The sequence below is a fragment of the Notamacropus eugenii genome, chromosome 6 (genome assembly GCF_028372415.1).
Source record: "Notamacropus eugenii isolate mMacEug1 chromosome 6, mMacEug1.pri_v2, whole genome shotgun sequence".
NCBI lineage: Eukaryota > Metazoa > Chordata > Mammalia > Diprotodontia > Macropodidae > Notamacropus > Notamacropus eugenii.
Window position 1 is genome coordinate 43,348,198 of NC_092877.1, and position 20,201 is coordinate 43,368,398.

Genomic DNA, 20,201 nt, shown 5'->3' on the forward strand with positions numbered 1-20,201 from the left:
GTCTGGTCCATTGGGTGGATTATATCAGGGCCCAGTATGAGAGGTCAAGGTGGTAAGGATAGTATTTGGGGTCTTTCTTTTATTTATTTATTTATTTTTAGTTTTCAACATTCATTTCCACAAGATTTTGAGTTCCACATTTTCTCTCCATCTCTCCCCTTCCCCACTCCAAAACATCATGCACTGATTACTGCTCTCCCTTCTATCACACCCTACCCTTCCCTTATACCCATCTTCTCTCTTTTCTTGTAGGGCAAGATAGATTTCTATACCCCATTACCTGTATTTCTTATTTCCTAGTTGCATGCAAAAACAATTCTCAACATTCATTCCTTAAATTTTGAGTTCCAACTTCTCTCCCTTCCTCCCTCCCCACTCATCCTCACTGAGAAGGTAAGTAATTCAATATAGGCTATATATGTGCAGTTTTGCTAAAGACTTCCATAATAGTCGTGTGAAAGACTAATTATATTTCCCTCCATCCTATCCTGCCCCCCATTTTTTGTATTTTATCTTTAGACCTTGTCCCTCCCCTAAAATGATTACTTCTTATCACTCCCTCCTCCCATTTGCTCTCCCTTCTATCATCCCCCTACCCCACTTATCCCCTTCTTCTCTACTTTCCTGCAGTGTCAGATAGATTTTCATACCAAATTGAGTATGCATGTTATTCCCTACTTAAGCCAAATGTGATGAGTGTAAGCTTCACTTTTTCCCTTTCATCTCTCCTCCTTTTCCCCTCCATTGAAAAAGCTTTTTCTTGCCTCTTTTATGAGAGATAATTTGCCCCATTCTATTTCTCCCTTTCTCCTCCCAATATATTCCTTTCTCAAACTTTAATTTTATTTTTTTAGTTATCATCCCTTGCTATTCAACTCACCCTGTGCCCTCTGTCTACATATATATATATGTGTGTGTGTGTGTGTGTGTGTGTGTGTGTGTGTGTGTGCGTATAATCCCTCCAACTACCCAAATACTGAGAAAAGTTTTAAGAGTTAAAAATATTATCTTTCCATGTAGGAATATAAAAAGTTCAACTTTAGTAAGTCTCTTATGATTTTTCTTTCCTGTTTACCTTTTCATGCTTCTCTTGATTCTTGAGTTTGAAAGCCAAATTTTCTTTTCGGCTCTGTTTTTGTCATCAAGAATGCTTGAAAGTCCTCTATTTCATTGAATGACCATTTTTCCCCTCAAGTATTATACTCAGTTTTGCTGGATATGTGATTCTTGTTTTTATTCCTAGTTCCTTTGATTTCTGGAATATCCTATTCCAAGTCTTCTGATCCCTTAATGTAGAAGCTGCTAGATCTTGTGTTATCCTGATTGTATTTCCACAATACTCAAATTGTTTCTTTCTGGCTGCTTGCAATGTTTTCTACTTGACCTGGGAACTTTGAAATTTGACTACAATTTTCCTAGGAGATTTTCTTTTCTGATCTCTTTTTCAGAAGGTGACTGGTGGATTCTTTCAATATTTATCTTACAGTCTGGTTCTAGAATATCAGTGTAGTTTTCCTTAATAATTTCATGAAAGATGATGTCTAGGCTCTTTCTTTGATCATGGCTTTCAGGTAGTCCCATAATTTTTAAATTGTCTCTCCTGGATCTATTTTCCAGGTTAGTTGCTTTTTCAAAAAGATATTTCACATTGTCTTCTATTTTTTCATTCTTTTGGTTTTGTTTTTGTAATTTCTTGGTTTCTCATAAAGTCGTTAGCCTCCATCTGTTCCATTCTAATATTTAAAGAACTATTTTCTTCAGTGAGCTTTTGAATCTCCTTTTCCATTTGGCTAATTTGGCTTTTTAAAGCATTCTTCTCTTCATTGGCTTTTTGGGCCTCTTTTGCCATTTGTGTTAGTTTATCTTTAAAGGTGTTATTTTCTTCAGCATTTTTTGGGTCTCCTTTAGCAAGCTGTTGACTTGCTTTTCATGATTTTCTTGCATTGCTCTCATTTCTCTTCCCAATTTTTCCTCCACCTCTCTAACTTGATTTTCAAAATCCTTTTTGAGCCCTTCAATAGCCTGAGATCAATTGCGTATTTATTTTGGAAGTTTTGGATGCAGAAGCCTTGACTTTTAGCTCTTCCTCTGTTGGTAAACTTTGTTCTTCCTCATCTGAAAGGATGGAAGAAAATGCCTGTTTACCAAGAAAATAACCTTCTATAGTCTTATTTTTTCCCTTTTGGGGGCATTTTCCCAGTCAGTTACTTGACTTTTGAGTCCTTTGTCAAGAGGAGGCATATTCTGGGGATCTGTAAGCTCTCAGTTCGTCTAAGGTGGCACAATCAAGGGAAAAGAGTTTACTCCTCTCCTGGCCTGTGCTCTGGTCTGGGAGCTACCAAAGTTTTTCTGCCCAGGATCTTCAAGTAGAATCCCCTTTCCAGAGCCTCTGTCAGCTCCATCATACCAGCACTCTTCCTTACCCTAGGACTGTCACTCAGGCCTGAGACCCATATCAGCAACTCAATTACCCCAGGGTCTTTAGACAGAGGGCTCTAAAAATGGAAGCTGCTGCTGTTGCACCCTGGGACCAAGGCTAGGGGAGGACCCTGCTCCCTTGTCACTGAGGTGAAAAAGCTTTCTCACTGACCTTTGAAGCTGTCTTTGGTGTTTGTGGGTTGAGGGATCTGGGAACCACAGCTGCTGCTGGGGATTCTGCCCTTGAGGCCTGCTCTGGTCCTATTCCTGCAAGTGCCATGTGAATAAGTCTCGGATGGGTTCTGTGGGCTGTGCTCTGCTCTGCACCTTGTGCAATAGACCTTTCTTGTAAGCCTTCTAGGCTACTTTGGGCTTGAAATCTCTTTCACTCTCTAGTTTTGTGGCTTCTACTGCTCTAGAATTTTTTTAGTCATTTTTTACAGGTATTTTATGGACTATGGGGGAAGAGCTAGAATAGATAAATCTTTTTACTCTGCCATCTTGGCCTTTTGATCTTTAATCAAAAATATGTTTTGCCTTCAGATGGAGAAAAATCCAACAAACTGCAGCAACTTGAAGTTCCCATCCTTGATTCTGATGTATGTCAGGAGTATTATCAAAATGTCTCTGTGGGGGTATCTCAGAGGATGTTCTGTGCTGGGTTCCCTTCAAAAGGAGACAAAGATTCTTGCTCAGTAAGTTTATGTTCTATTCCGTTCCCAAGCCACACACCCAATCTATTTGTTTATTAATTTGAGATAGTTGAGCTCTTTCTGATGAATTTTCCCTGTGAGGGCACAGAAAACTCTTAGAAAATTTCCATTTCAGGGTGTAGGGTCAGGGACAGAGTGGGAAGAAAGGAAATGGTCTTCGTGTACTTTTTTCCCTGGGAATTCTGAAGAAATAAGGAACTGAGATTGAATGGCAAGGGCCTCCTTCAATGTGTGCTTTACATCTTGTGCAACAAGATGACCTATGACATTCTAATCCCAAAGCTACCCACCCTTGTTATTTAAGTATTTTTTTCTTTTATATACCTAGGGTGACTCAGGTGGTCCCTTAGTTTGCTCCCTTGAAGATTCAAGTCTTTATGCCCTTTTTGGGATAACCAGCTGGGGTTTTGGCTGTGGAAGGATTAACTACCCAGGTGTCTACACCAGTGTCACTGTCTTCATTGACTGGATCAAACAGCATCTTGGTGATACTGGTATGTATGAAGAGGAAATCATTCCTGTCTCTTAGATTGATACCACCCCAATTCTCAACGAAAGAAGAAAGTACTCATTTCAGCCCCTAAACAGAAGATTGATAGCTTGCCTAGACAGCCCATTTCTTTGATCAGCATGGTATATATTTGCTCCTAGGCACAGAAAACATCTTGTTTCAGGTAAAATATCCACTTGTAGGGCCCTTTCATTCCTTACTTTTATTAGCAATACACAGGATGGATGAGGAGCACAGCTAGGGTCACACAATAGTGGTGAGTTTTGGAGGCTTCAAAATGCACCTGTGGTTGTGGGTAGGTTAGGTTTGTTTTCCCTTCAGTACTGGTGTATAATTTAATACTGGCCAACTTTTGTGAAATTCACAGCTTGGTGCCGAGGAAAGTGCAGAAGTAAAAGGTCAAATAAATATCTCTGCTATAGTTTCTTCCCCTCCTCTCATTTTTTCAGAGATGGATGAAAAAAGTGGATTTTTATAGACAATATGAATTATATAATATTTTTAGGATGCAACCATTCAGGTTTTCCACCAATCTAATACAAATATCCCCCCCTTTCCCCCTCTCTGTGTGTGTATGTGTGTGTGTGTGTGTGTGTGTGTGTGTGTGTGTGTGTGTGTGTGTGTGAAGAATGTACATTCTTAAGACTGGGCTCTGATAGATAAAGGGAGTTTTCTTGTTATGGAATGACCAGTCTGAATTTTTTTTATAATCTTTGGGTACACCCAGAGGAAGATAGATGAGATAGGTTTAAAGGACATTAATTGAAAACACAGACACGTGTTTTCACTTGTCAGCTATAAGTTGTTTTCGCCTGGGAGGACCCAGTGCTGATTATGATTTAGGACCTGTTCAAGTCAAGATCTCAAGGACTGATTAGCAGAGCATATGAAGCCACAGCATTTAGCAAGGCTAATTGATATGACAATATAACTCAATGACAGATTAGAGAAATAGGTAGAGGATGTAGTTTTGGCAAAGAGATTAGAAATCAGAACAAATATGACAGGGAATAGAACCCAGCAAAGGCTGAGGCAGGAATTCCCTATACAGAACTTAGGGAGCGAAACTTGAAAGGGCAGAAGAAACTCCCTTTTATGCTCACCCTCACAGTAGAGATGCTTTAGAGCACTGGGGAATGGGAAAACTAGAAAATAGAAGGTTTTTGATAGCTCTGGGACATCAAAGATTCATATTGCTAGGAAAATGCTAGGCAAATGGAAAGCTGAAGATCTGAATGTGTGGTGACTGACAGGTAGGACACTTTGGGAGTGGTATAAAACAATTTCCTTCCCTTTTCAGGCAATGCAAAGAGGGCAGTGGGGAATACAGAAGGATGTTTTGGGAGCAGTCAGTGTGACAGGTTGGACAAAGTAGTGTTTGACTTGTCAGGACAACTGTCTCCATATTGAGTGGTGCATGGGTTAATGTCATTTCTCAAGCAGGAATCCTCTCAATTTGATTTAAATTTACTGTTTGAATTTCCCAAGACTAATAAAAACAATGAAGGACCAAAGATCCCAAATATCATCATGGGATAAAGATTTACATGATGTTAAGAAGCTGCACTGCACTGGGCCTAGGGAGAGATCTCATCTGTGGGACTTTCCTGCCCCATCAGTGGAGTTACACACTAAATTATCAAGACCAATGAAAACTGTATATTCATCCAGGAAAGTGTGAAGAAGGCATTTATCTTACCATCTCTTTCCCAGTAAGGGACAACCTTGTTTTTTGTCTCTAAGAAAGGTGGTGGGAGTCAGGTATGAGGAATACGAGATGTGGGACAACCAATGAATTTAGCCAAATGGGGGAGGTCATATTTATAAAATGGATTAACTGGAGGAAGATGATATGGTGAGAATTAGGGTTAGAGATGAATGTGAGATAAATTTCCACACTAGATTGAGATACTATGGATACTACTTTCAGCTTTCTAGTTTCACCAGTGCCCTGGAAACATTTAAGCATTTCATTAATGATGTCCTCACTGACTTTCTGAATCAAATTGTTTTGACTTCCCTGATATATTCTTGAATTTTCATACCATAAGCAGAAAAAAGGGTTACTCTGTCAGTGATATGTCATCTGTGATGTGTCATTTTGTCTTCTTTATACTGTAAGTTGGAGAGATATTCTTTCTATTAGTTTCTGATAATATTACTTGGATTTATTTTAAGGCCAGATAGACTAAAATGGATTGAGAATATATCTAGATCATAAGGGATTAGCTGACCTGGCCCACAAAGAAAACCTAGTGGAACTCCTTGGGACTGCAAATATCAATTAGTGTCATATACTAGGAACTCTCGGGTTGAGTTTTATAAAATCTGATGAAATTTCATTGGGGATTAGAACCAGAACAGATTTCAGGCAAATCTGTGAATGCAAACATTGGGACAATACATATGAAAAGAATTATAAAGGAAGAAGAGGTTTTGAACCCAGAAACCACCTATATTGTTAGCCATCTACATCATAGATTTGGTTCTGAGTAGGGCTAGATTTTGTTACAGAGCTGCAACAATCCTTAAGTTGTATAAAAATGTCTTCTGTGGACTATTTCTACAGATATGTAGCTATATATATGGCACATATCTATGCCTGTTTGGAACACATCTGTCCAAGGATCAATCTAATTAAATTACATAGACTTTTGATAAAGATAGTGTCAGAGGGTCAACATTTATGGGAGAAAGCTGGAGGGCATCCTGTTGAAGATTAGGAACTCAATTGATCTTTACAACAGTATACTGTATTCACAGACTAATTAGAAGAAGTTAATCAAGAAAGTAAAGTCTTTGATACTACACCATATTTATGCAGTGGAATTAGGTACTGTACCTGTCCATGGTCAAACTGGCCCATGATAACATGATGCATTCAGCATGGTAGTGATCCCTATTGCAGGTCACATATGGGTGTTTCTCAAGCCTCTGCCTGGGAGACATTTCTAGGATGTATCAATTATTTGACTTGATAATATAAGAATGACATACACTACTGGAACTCTTATGTAGCAGAGTAAGCCTTCACCTTATCACATGAGCACACCTGACAAGAAGGGAATAAATAGAATAGTGTAATGGCTAAGGTGTTGCCCTTGTAATGGCAAATGTTTACTCTTAGAGCCAGGAGGATCTGGGTTCAAATCTTGTCCCCAAAATTTACTAGCCGTGTGGCCATGGGTAAACTGCTTAATCTCTCTGAGCTTAAGTTTCCTAATCTGTAAAATTCAGGAAATTGGACTCTTTGTTCCCCTGAAATTCTAATTCTATGGTCTTAGAGCATAGAGTAGGTGTTACTATACTGAAATCAGGAACGCTGGCATGGTAAGTCCATATGAACTTAGCACACAAAAGGTCTCCTGGTCCCTCATTAAGCATTTTGTATCACACTAGAATTAAGAAAGGTTGGGAAAGGATTTCTGTAGAAGACAGGATTTTAGCTGGGACTTAAAGGATGCCAGGAGAAAGAGATACCTCTCTCTTCACTTGTTGAATTCTTTTAAAAATTAGACAAAATGAAATTTCCTCTAGGAAGCATTCACTGATCATCCCCTATTGGTAATGAGGTTCCCCTTGATATCTCACAAGGTCACCTATTTTGTTATTTCTCAGGCACTTATGAATTATGAGGAATTATAGTTATCTTTGAGTGATGCTCACCATCCTACTAGGTTCCATTCAGTCAGAGATTAATCTCCACTTAACCTCCACTTTGTATCTCTCCTTCACTGTTCTTCACACTATAAGGACTTAATCAATGTTTGTTGAGTGGGTGAAGAGTTAACAGATTTTAGGAGTGGAAGGCACCTCATTAAACTCAGAGAGGTTGTTAGGTGCTCATCTTCACATAGTCACTAAGTATCAGAGATGGGATTTGAACCTAGATTTTCCTGATTCCAAGTTCAGTACTGTCTTGTGATGTGGCCTCTCTGAATAAATTTTTATTTGTTCTTGCCTTTTTTGTAAAAAAGGGACTGAATTAGCTAACTGACAAAAACTGCTTGTGGAAGAGACTCTGCCTATTACACCCTATGAAGAGATGGCCAGGACAGGTCTGTGGAAAACACAAGACCCTAGGGATGGCTCACTGAGAATCAGTTGGGAGCATTTCCTCCTTATTTCTCTTCCGTTGGAGGGTTTCTAAGTGTGCATGTTCATGAAGGGCTAATCATGTTTGTCTATCTGCTCAAAGGTGGAGTATTCTTGCATTTGTGCTTGCACATAATTTTAATAAAGATTTACCTTACGGATTTGTATTATTTTGACTTTAAACTTCCAATATATTTGTTTTTGGTTCTGTTATCTCCAAGGTGTATAAACATTGCATTCAGGAGGCTTCAGATTAGACAGCTTGCTTACAGTAGATGTTCTTGATGAACAAGCAGAGAAACTTCTTCAAATGGGGGTGGCGAATTTCACTGGTGAGGCTACTGGTGCTGGGCTGCCTTACCAGGTTTCAAACAAGAATTCATTAGCAAGTTAAAGGCTCCAGAGAATTAATATTCTGTGTCTGGAATTGATAGCAAGCCTATGATTCACTGATCAGGAAAAATTGAATTAGTTTCTCACTATGTTATGCCAATCAATGCTAGGTAATTTCAGATGATAAAATTAACAATAGGAGATGCAGCATTACATAGTGTGGAGATTTTTCACCTTTTTTTTTTGGTATCATGGACCTCTTTGTTGGTCTAGTCTATGGACCCTTTCTTGGGGGGAAACATAATACAATTATAAAAGAAACTAATTATATGGAAATATATTATTAAAATGTAAAAACCCCTAAATTCATAGACTGCATGTTAGGAACCTCTGGCATAGTGGATACCAAGGAAGTCTCAAAGCAAGGAATACCTGGGTTTAATTCCATCTCTGACATATATTGGTGATGTGAAAAGGGGACCTTACCCTCTCAGGGTTCTAGGAAATTCTCTAAGAATATAAGTTGCAGAGGAGGGGCTGATCTTCAAGGGTAAGTGGATTTCTCTACTGGAGTGGGTTTTTTTTAAAATTAATTTTGATTTAAAAAAATCAGCCTTCTCCTTCCCTCCTCCATGATTGAAAAAGAAAGAAAACAAAGTTCCTGTTACAAATATAGTCAAACACAAGAAATTTTGAAATTGGCCATATTAAAAAAGCGTTCATCTTCCCTTCGAGTTCTTACCTCCTCCATCAAGAGGTGGCTAGTCTTTTTCATCATGAGTCCTTTAGAATCAAGGTTGGTCATTATGTTGATCAGAGTTCTTGGGTCTATCAAAGTTGTTTGTTTTTACAGGATAATAAATAATAATAAATTATTATCCTGGTCCTGCTCACTGCATTCTGCACTAGTTCATGCAAGTCTCCCCAGATTTCTCTGAAACCATGACCTTCAGTATTTCTCATAGCACAAGTCTTGTATTAACATAACTTATCCAGCCATTTCCCAAGTGATAGGTACCCTTTAAGCCTCTAATTCTTTGTCACCACAAGAAAGCTATAAATAGTTTTGTATATGCTCATTAGAGTTTGTTTTGCTTAAGACTAATCCCTAATGTTTGCTCATTCTTGTTCCTTCTTTTTCCTTCTTACCTTTCCCTCTTGTTTGGTGAAATGTATTCTGTACCCAACTATGTGTGTAGTGTGTGTGTGTGTGTGTGTGTGTGTGTATGTGTGTGTATGTGTTTGTATTCTTCCCTCCTTTGATCAGTTCATATGAAATTTAGTGAGGTTAAAGTGTCAGTCACTTCCTTATTCCTTCCTTGTTTATGTAGTGAAGACTATACCCCACATATAGCATCGTGTATTATATGTGTCTCACAAAGAGGCCAGAATATGTTCATCGCTAACATCTCTTCTCCCTCCCTTCCCATTGTTCTCCAAGGGAGACTTTAATTTGTCTTCTTCCAAAATGAAGGACAAACAAAACAAAATTTCTGCCAGAAGGGGAATAAAGAGGTTGGAACCAGAAGCTTAGCTATTCTGATTTCCTTGAAGAGAAAGGGTCCTGGGCTAGATTTAAACATATTTTCTCTCCTAAATATTGATAGTCTAAGGGATATGATTTTTCAAGTTCAAGCTAAACTGATCACTGTTTCTTAATGGGGAAAAAAGGATGCCAACTTCATATCCAAGGCTTGATTTCCTTGACAGATAGAGAATAGCACAAAAAAAAAATCTATGCAAGGCAATAGCAAAGCAGAAACCAGAGAAAATATACATAAGAGAATATATGACAGTATTCAGTGCACTGGAAGCAAGGAAACTCAGTTTAACCAAGAGAGAAAGTCCCAGATCTTATCCAAGGTGAAATTCCCTCAAGTCTCTAGTGTAACAAGCTGCCAATAGGGATATGATGGAAATTGCTAGCTCCTTTCATGTTGCTTCTTCCCAGAGTTTTATTTTCCTTTCAGCACTCAGAAGTGGGGTTGGCATCATGCATCTTCTCTATCAAAGCTGGAAACCAGAAGCACCCAAAGTGACTACAGAGCCTGAAGAGAGTGGAATTCTCCTCTTTTCTGCACCTGACAATTCCACCCTGACCCTCATGTAGTTGTGGGGCATTTATCTCCGCTAATGAGGAAAGAGTTCCATCCTACTGGTCTTTGGGACTTGGGTTATGTTTAAATAGATCTTTACTTTTACACCTGATTTTGTGAGATAATTTTCCCTAACCAACCTTTCCCTCTCCTCTTCTCTCCCTTTTCCGTTCTTCTAAGGTCATTAAGACAGAACTGCTACCAAGTCTTCTGTCCAATTATAGGGACTCTATGACCCCTGATGATAATAGGGCTTAAAAGTGTCACTTGTATCATCTCTCCATATTAAAATACTTCTCTGCATATTAAAATAAAATACTCATGTAGTCCCCTATGAGCATTTATATTTACCTTTTTATGTTTCTCTTAACTCTGTGTTTGAACTTCAAAGTTTATATGATGCTCTGAATTTTTTTTTATCAGGAACGCTTGGAAGTTCTCAATTTTATTAAAGTTTTCCTACCCCCCCCCCCTTATAGGATTATACTGTTTTTTTCTGAGTAACTGTGAAGTTTTTTCACACTGATAAAATCTCTGCTCTTTAAAACAAATTGACTCTTAAGACAAGGCAAAGATAATCCTTGACAATAAACCTGGAGAAGAGACTCTCATTACTGAAAGTAAGAGTTCAATGGGTTGTCATTCCTGTATCCAGTTGGGAGTACTTTGACATGAGAAGGAAAGATAGAAAGGGAGAGGGAAGAGGTGATTTGTTTTTCCTCTTCCTGGAGAGGAACATAAAGAAGGCAAAGAACCATGGTGGTTTCTAACTTCTAGGAGAAGAAAAGCCAGACAGAAAGAGCAGAACCAAAAAAAAGAAAACATTCTGTTCTCGTTTTGGTCTGGTAGAAAAAGAAAATGGCATCCCCAGAGCAAGGCTCCTCAGGTCAACCAGAAGATAAATGACATAATTGTAGGCAAGATGCTGCTAAGGTCCTGTCTTAAGAGATAGTGAGAGTACTCTGAAGCTACATAACTTTTAAATTCTACCTACTACTTCCAGTTCAGTAAAGTCATAGGCTAGGGTCTTTTCTTCTATTTAGTATCTCATCTGCATTCTCCAGGTTCTTCCAGACTCCATTTTCAATGAGGCAAGTTAGTTTTGAATCAAAGGAGCCTTTCTTAGAAATCTCGCTTTTCAGTTCAATAAATATAACTTGCTGGGACTCATCTATTGTTCTGACTGGACTCCAGCAGAGGTGAGTTTTTCTGAACTTCATTCTAAACAACTAGAGAATAACCGTGTCATTGATTATATTGATAATAATATTTGTAAGAATAGTTTAGCAGGCAGGTTTCTCAGTGCTACATAAATTGATTTGTGAAGGCTGAGGGGGAAGACTACCACCAACTGGGGGTACCAAGGAAACCTTTCTAGAAGAGTTGACATTTGGAGGTTGAGCAGGTATTCAGTAATCAAAGAGGACCTCTTAGTAAAGGAAAGATTGTAAGTGAAGTCAGTAAGGTGTGAGGGTGTGATGTTTATTTGGAAAACAGAGTAGTTCAATTTGGCTGGAGGAGATAGCTGCAAAATATGGTTGAGAAAAGTTATGGAGGACCTTGAATCATAAGCAGTGAATCTGATTACTGCTCAATACAGGGGAACCACTGAAGATTTTTAAACACAGTGATATTACCAACACTATGTGTAAGAAAAATGATCCCAGTAGTGGTATGCAGGATAGACTGGTGGGGAAGAAAAGACAGGCTAGGGAATATGTTAATAGGGTTAATGGAATATCTAATACTCTTTGACCCAGTAATAAGACTAGGAGGTCTATACCGCAAAGAAATTTTAAAAAGAGGAAAAGGAACTATATGTAAAAAAAAGACTTATAGCAGTGTGTGTGTGTGTGTGTGTGTGTGTGTGTGTGTGTGTGTGGTGGCAAAGAACTGGCTTACCTCTCTATATATAGTTTCTGAATCTTTTTAGCTGGCAGACTCCCATGCTCCTCATGGCCACCTAGCTCTTTTAGGGCCCTGGAGCTGCCAGTCATTTTATATGTCTTGCTTTCAGCTTGCCAAGAGCTGTCTTGGACAAAACAGAAAGCACATTCCTTTGACTATGAGGGAGGAATGACATACCTCTCACTATTAGAGAGGAAGTCCACATTCTCCTTCCATTGACTTCTAGTCTAGCAAAGGTCACACACAGAGCTCTGTGCACCATAATTCATAATTCTTTCTCTATTATTATAGGAGAAAGAACAAATGATCATGAGCAAAAAGAGTGAAATCAGGAAGATAATGCTAACACATTTAGCCAGGCTTTGGACTTGCTGAATTTGAGGCACCAGTGGGAAATTCAACTGTTATTGGAAATGTCAATCTAGGTGCTCAGGAGAAAGGTCATGATTATGGCTATATATCTGTGGTTCATTATCAAAGATGCACTACTTATTATGGCCATGAATGAGATTGCCAAGGGTGGGTAGACAGGAAAATAAGAGAGTCAAAGAGAAAACTTTTACCGAACAGTTATATTAAGGATTCAGGAAGAGCACGAAGAGACAGCAAAGGAAATAGAGGAAAATAATTAGGAAGAAAACTAGGAGAATATAGTATATTTGAAACTGGGGAGGAGAGTATTCAAAAGGACAGGGTCATCAACAGGGTTCAAAGCCACTTAGAAGTCAGAGATGAGTATTTAAAGGCTACTGAGTTTGAAGATTAGAGATATTGATGATCTGAGAGCAGTTTCAGTCAAGTGATGGGGGCAGACACCCGATTAAAAGAGTCAACTTGATGAGACATTGGACAATAGAAATATATTGTGAAGGCCATTTTTTTTCTATGAAGTTTTCAATGAAGGGGAGAAGACAGATGAGACATGTTTGAATGGAATAGAAAGATTAAGGGAAATCTTTTTTTTTTATTATGGTAAGGCAGATGGAAAGGGACTAGTGGAGAGTGAAAAGTTGGCAATAAAAGAGATGATAACTGTGGAGCAAGGCCTTGGAAGGGCTGACAGAGGAAGATGAATTAGTCTTAGTGAGTTGTAAGACTATTTCATCTTCTTTACCTGGTAGGATCTAAGGGAAAGAGAGTAATGATGCCGAGAAGTCTTGAGGGCTGAGTTGGGGGAGCTGAGTGCATTTATACTGGATAATCTCAATAACATAGTGCGCAAGGTTATCTGATGTAAGTTTGGAGAATGTGAGTTCACTGGAGAGTGAAAGAAGAGAAGAAAAGCCTCGAAACATGCACTATGGGGAATGAGATAAGGAGCTGATAAGAGTAGTGCAGAAGGATTGTTAAGAGCAACAAAGATCTGGTTGGGTTGTGTAACACGACTTTGTGGTGGGTAGAAAAATGATGAAATAATAGCTCACAAGGGAGTCTTAATTTCTTCCTCCCCTGCCACAGAAAACTCATCAAATATAATCAGGAAAAAGAATTCAAGCATCCTTTTAAAGATATGACTCAAACCAAAAAGAGGCTCTCACACAATGAAAAAACATTCTATGAGATAAAAGGGAGCAAAAATCTCAGAAGAAAATGTACTTTAACAGCGAGACAATCATCCGAAATGCAGCTAGAAATTTCTCCAGATGGATATTAAACACATTGAAGAAATTAAAAGAAGAAATGGAATAATCAAAAATATAATGAGAAAAAATAATTAACTTGGTGTAGCTAAGTAATCTCAGGACACTAATAATACTAAAACTCAGTAGTTCAGAAAAAAATATTGAAATCAAACACTAATGAATCAGTATAAGTCTTACAAAACGACTGCTGGGTTTAGGGGAGCTGGAGCCCTGAGGTCTCTTCTTCACTAAGGGGCACATCTGTTCTGCATCCATGCAGATAGTATAGAATGGGATCAGTGCTGGGGGAGCCTTTACTTACAAAAAGAGGCCAGGCTTCTTTTTACTATCATTCCACCCCTGGTTTCCTTGGGAAAATTACTTAAAATTTGGATTTGGTCCATGTTTCTCCATGGAGGAAGGAGTATATCATGACTATGGAGAGTAAAATATGATTGATACAGTATAAATCAAGCATGGAGCATCTATTTATTTCTTCTACATATAAGGAATGCTAAAGGATACAGCATGGACTGATAATCAGTCCCTGGTAACTTGAAGCTACCATCATACTTTATTGGCTCACCTCAGACACTTGACACTCACTAACTGTGTGATCTTGGGCAAGTTACTTAACACCAATTGCCTCATCCTGGGTCATCTCCAATCATCCTGATGAATATCTGGTCACTGGATTCAGACGGCTCTGGAGGAGAAGTGAGGCTGGTGACCTACACAGCCCTCCCTCACCCAAAACAAAGTCAAATGCAAGTCATGTCATCATTTCTCTGATGGCATGGTCTTCTTTGGTGATGAAGGATTAACACACACACACATACTTTACTAGGAAATTGAGTCTTTTTTTAAAATAAGTTTTTCATTGATATTTTCCATTTTTTAAAACATCATCATAGCATCCTATGCATCCCTCCCTCTTTCCCATCCCATTTGACAAGTAGTATTTTTTAAAGAGGAAAAATAAAAGACAAAACAATTTTTGGAAATATTGAAAAGGTCCCAAAATATGTATATGTGTAACATTTGTGGACTTCCTACCTCTATGATGTGATAGGTTGAGGGTATCTTCTTATCTCTCTTCATCATTGTCCTATTTGTTCTTTGTAATTTTGTTACATTTACTTTTGATTTTTTGATGTTTTGTTCTTTCCATTTACATAGTTGAAGTTACTGTGTACTTTGTTTTCTTGGTTCTGCTTATTTTACTGTGAATCAGTTCATATGAATCTTTCCATGCTTCTCTGTATTCATCTCATACATCATTTCTTACAACTAAGCAATCCATTGCATTCATGTATCGCAATTTATTTATCCTTTCTTCAATTTATGGGCATCTACTTTGTTTCCAATTCTTAGCTATTACAAAAATGCTGTTATAAATATTTTGGAGCATATTTGGGGAATTTCCACCTTAATAATGGCTTTCTTGGAATGTTGGCTTAACAATGAAATACCAGCTTCAAAGGTTATGAACATTTTAGTCACTTCATTTGCAAATTGCTTTCCAAAATGTTTGTACCATTTCATAGTTTCACCAAAAATGATATTAGTGTGCCTATCTTTCCACAGAGGTTGAGTTTTAAACATTGGAATATGGAGGAGTTTGTGGGACTAGGTACTCTATCTGAAAGGTAGCAGCACCAACTGAGTGCCAAAGTTCTCTGGCCCTCTGAAACTCACAAGGTCACCTCAAAGTCTAGACATATCCATCTTGCCATTAATTTTCAGTTATTTAGAATCAGGCAAAGTACCACAAATGCATCTAGAGGTTCAAAGTCAGATTTGCCTACTGATTTCCATCATTCTAGATGCCACATAGAGACATCCACAGAATTCCAGAGCAGAAAAGGACCCCTCTCTCCAACACCTCTCAAGTCCTAGAGTTATGTGATGTCAGCTGGAGGGCTAAAGGAAGAGAGTGAGTCAGAAGATGCTTTTTCCTTTTTAATTGATGTAGTAATCTATTACCCTGCCTTAGGATGGGGGAAAATCAAGAGATCATATAGACTGGTTAGTTACATCATACTAAAGTACCAAGTCTTTTAATTTGAACATGGATGTCTGGCCAGAAGCAGCCAGGAACTCTGGCTTTCCAAGAGTATCCAAAGCATAGCTATCACAGGGGTTGGCAAGAAGCAGGCAGGGTAGCTTTGCAACTCAGTTCCGAAAGAGAGAGAAAGAGAGAGAGAGAGAGAGAGAGAGAGAGAGAGAGAGAGAGAGAGAGAGAGAGAGAGAGAGAGAGAGAGAGAGAATTATTGCACCAGAGGACAGAATGGAAGTAGGAAGAGTGGAAGCAGAAAATCCAAAAAGTAATCCATCTGGAGGAATATGTGGAAGCAATGCAGACAAAACTCACATGTAACCAGTTTTATATACAGATCTATAGGACAGAGTAAAGAGGGAAAAATCTAAGAATTATCAGGCTTTTAAAAACCATAAGAAAAAAAATCTTATTTCAGAGTACCATAGACTAAAAACTCCCCAGAAATAATGAACATGAGGAATGATTTATAAATAGATGTTATATCACATGAGGCAGCCCACCCCATGTGTAGGCCCACACAAAAGCTATTCCAGCATCAAGGTACTTTGTAGGTCAGCTCTCTAAATTATAGTTCAAGAACCACCAGTGAGTGAGGACTTTTACCAACCAGTCAAAAGGTAAAAAACAAAACAAAAGATGTTTAATCAAATAAATATCAAACAATAAGAAATCTTCCCATGCAAAACCAGGATATATCTTCCAGATATCACCAACTCATCAGTGTGGGGAAGAAGCATATGTGGCTAGGGAACATGCAGGAAGAGGAACACACCAGGAAGTCATGTGGCCAGGGCATGTGCTTAGATGGGTCAAGTCATGACTAATGTTGTAGAGCCTCTGATGTCGTCTGGAGATATTAGCATATTTCTCCTTGCTAGGTGATCATCTCTATGCTGGATCTTAAATCTCTGCTGGACACCATGTTGTTTCTTCTTGGTGTTTCCATCAGTTTCTTGGCCACTGGGCTTCTCTCTGCTATTTGTTGGGGGGCTTCTGCTCTTCAGGGTCACATGCAGGCCTTGTGGATCTCATCTGCTGAGGTATAGTCACTAGAACACCTCTCCTTGCCCATGGCAGATACTGCTCTTTTAGGCTATCACTGAAGTTATGAGATGGTCTACCTTACTAAGAGAAGGCAAAAAAAAAAAAAAAAAGTCAGGCACAGTGTTCCTAGACTAAGATTGTCTATTCTTTTAACTGTGTCTGATGCTAACTTGAAGTCCATGGTTCTAGATAATTATCTGGCTTAGGGTAAAGAAATTCTTTTCAACTTCCATTTATTTGTCTGATGAGGTTATTCATCATGATAAGGGCTCTTGGGTTCCATGGGTCCATGTTGGTGACACTTCAAAAAATCCCTATGGGAGCTGTTTGGCATTTGCTATAAAGCCCCAATCCCTCTGCAATTTGCATTCAAATGAACTTCAGCAAGAACAAAAATTAAGCTGAGAAAGGCAAGACTTTGGCCTCCATCCTCCTGGAGATCCTCCAGTTTGTAACTTTTCTTCCTTAAATCAAGAACTGAGTATGGTATTCCAGATGTGATCTGGTTAAGGGAGAATGTAGTGAGAGTATCACCCCTTTAATCCTGGGCACTATGTTTCTCTCGATGCAGCTTAAGATGTTAGCTATTTCTCCTAGCTTTGTGTCATCAGCAGTCATTTGATAAGGACATACAATAAAAACTTTATACAAATTCTGGATAAAAATATTAAGCAGCATAAAGTCAATGCCATATCACTGAGGGCTTCTACTGAAGACCTCGACCTAATTGATATCAGTCAGTCAATACACATTTATGAAGTACCTACTATGTGCCAGGCACTGTACTAATCTTTAAGGATACAAAGAAAGGCAAAAGACAATCTCTATCCCCAAGGAGCTCCAAATAGAATGGGAGCTCACAATCTAATGAAAGAATATTGACTATCAACAAAGATTGACAACCACTGACAAGAGGTTTTTGAATTTTCATGCATACTGAAATCCAATTCATTCTGAGTCTATGTAATTATACTAATATCTAGACCAGAGTTCGCCAAACTAAGGCCTAGAGGCCAGATCCAACCTGCTATTTCCTATGGCTCAGGAACAAGAATGACTTTTACATTTTAAAATAAAATTTTATTGTATTTAAAAATTTAAAAACCACCGGTAGTACAAAAGTGAGCAGTGTGTTCTGACTGCTTGTCTAGACTATTTCTCCATCTTTTCCATAAAAAATAGAATGAGACACTTTGTTAAATTCTTTACAGAATTTAGGCAAATTACATTTGTAGCATTTTCCTGATCTGCCTGCTTAATAACACTAAACCAAGGGGGTTATTTAAGCATGACTTGTTTTCGTGATGAAGATATGTTGACTCTCAATGACCACTTCTTTTTCTGGGTATTCGCTAATTATGTCTTGAATGATATGATCTAGAATGCTTCACCACCACCCTGCCCTCCAAATGGAAGTTCAATTCATTGCAGTTCATTGTTTGTAGACCTCATTTACCCGCCCTGTTACCACCACTTTGAAAAAAATCAAGAAATTGACTCTTTTTGAATCCCACTGAATCTCATTTATCACAAGAGTACAAATGTCACTTTCAGTCCCTTTGCAATCACATCTGCCAGTTTGTTTTGTATCCAAGAATGTTGTTCATCTGGGCCAGGCAATTTGAATTCTCAAGGGGCAGCTAGTTGCCTGTTTATTGTCTCCTCACTTATCCTGGGTATAAATTTACTATTAGCCATTTTGGTCCTGTCTTTCCAATTCCAAGACCATTCTCTTTGGAGGAAAAAAAAGATAAGCAAAATAAAAGTAAGCAGTTCCACTTTCTCTCTGTCATCCATTATCAGCATCTCATCTATTGCAAATAGTGGCTTTATATCTTGTGTGATCCTCCATTTTCCTATAAAATAGCTCACTCCAGTCTTTTGACTGTGGTTGGATTTCTTCTCTAGATTTCAGCTTCTTCAGAATTCATTCAGCTCATTCAGAATAGTGTAAGTATTCCTTACACTGTTATTTCAGGACCATGACTTTTGGGAGGCAATCAGGATTAAGTGACTTGCCCAGTATCACACAGCTAGTAAATGTCTGAGGTCAGATTTGAACTCAGGTCCTTCTGACTCCAGGGCCACTGCTCTGTCCCTACATGCTTTTTTATATCATTTATTGCTTACCCTTGTTTCTACCTCCTTATACGTCTATTTAACATCTAGCCAGTTGGTGAGTTACCTGTGTGACCTCAATTGTCTTATTAAAATTTCTTCCTATACCACTTAATTAGAATTTTTTCTCTTTATTCCTTCAGAATAATATTCCAGAGATATTCTCATCCTTTCTGGGTTGTTTCCCTATAGAAACTAAGTCTATGAGATCTTCTCTACCCTTTTCTCTGAACCCTTTGAAATCTACTCTCCTAAAATCTATGATGCATGTGAGACTATCCTTGTTTTCATTATCACAGATTCTAAGGAGTTTTCATCCCCTTTCCCTAGAGATCTCAAAATTTGTACGCCAACCACAAGTTCCTCCTTGTTGATGAGAATCCGATCTGGAATAGAATTTTATTTAATTGGTTTTTCCATCACTTTGAGAGATTAAATTAATTCTAAGGCAAGACATTTTTAACTGCTAGGTTTTTTGGAGATCTAGAATTTGGAAAATGCCTAGGAATTAGAGCCTCTTCCCCCACCACTACTATGACCCTGAGAGGTCCTCTAGCTAGACCACAAATTGATCTGGCAGAGTCATGGTGCTGTTGGTGGGTAGGTTGGTCAATGACATTTACTTCAGGAGCCATTCCTTGTTTTATGTAAGTCTTGTAAATTCATATTAGAGTTCCGAAATTTTTGTTTTGGTGTAGCGCATTAAAACTAAGATGTTGAGAACTCTTGCTGACCAGCCTGGTACAGGGAAAGGGATGCTGTGCAAGTTGTTGTGTACACCTTCTAGTTTCCTAAAAGGAAACTAGGCTTAGTTCTAGAGCCACCTTCTACATAAATTTTTCTGATCCCATCAGCTACAAGTGCCTTTTTCCCACATTGTCTTTCACATGTGCTGTATATAAGCTCCTCCAGGATAAGGATTGTTTTATTTTTAACAGAGTTATATAGAACACTCAGATTTGTCCTTCCTGGTAGGTTTATCCAGAGCATGTACAGGTATTCCCTACCTGGTTCTAGTGTACCACTTAGAACTTTAGGAGCCTGCTTCTTGTCAGTTGTGATGATAGAAAGTCTGCTGACTGACTGCAGAACGAGAACTTAGTGGTTACACAAAGGGAAGACCTATTCTTCCTTTTTGACTTTGAAGAATGAAGACTATGTCAAATTGTTTCTGGAGAGAAGGGATCAGATGTCATGTCTGTGAGCACATGGTTGCCTCCAGCTCATTTATATTGTTCTTTTCCTAATCTTAGATAAATTCTATCTTAGCTATCCTTAGAT

General features: G+C 38.4%; 1 protein-coding gene across 5 annotated transcripts in view; it reads left to right on the plus strand.

The window, feature by feature from the left end:
• The window catches only part of OVCH2 (ovochymase 2), a 63,432-nt gene that overhangs the window by 41,525 nt on the left and 1,706 nt on the right, over positions 1-20,201 (plus strand). For 2 of the 5 annotated variants that reach the window (XM_072619680.1, XM_072619676.1), the window contains 3 exons: positions 2,962-3,113; positions 3,460-3,625; positions 10,041-10,642. In XM_072619680.1, coding sequence (XP_072475781.1) covers positions 2,962-3,113; positions 3,460-3,625; positions 10,041-10,180 — 458 coding nt within the window. In that variant the 3' untranslated portion in view covers positions 10,181-10,642. Of the gene's footprint in view, positions 1-2,961; positions 3,114-3,459; positions 3,626-7,619; positions 7,921-10,021; positions 10,643-20,201 lie in introns of those variants that run through there. The other 3 variants (XM_072619677.1, XM_072619679.1, XM_072619678.1) reach the window with 3 other exon arrangements.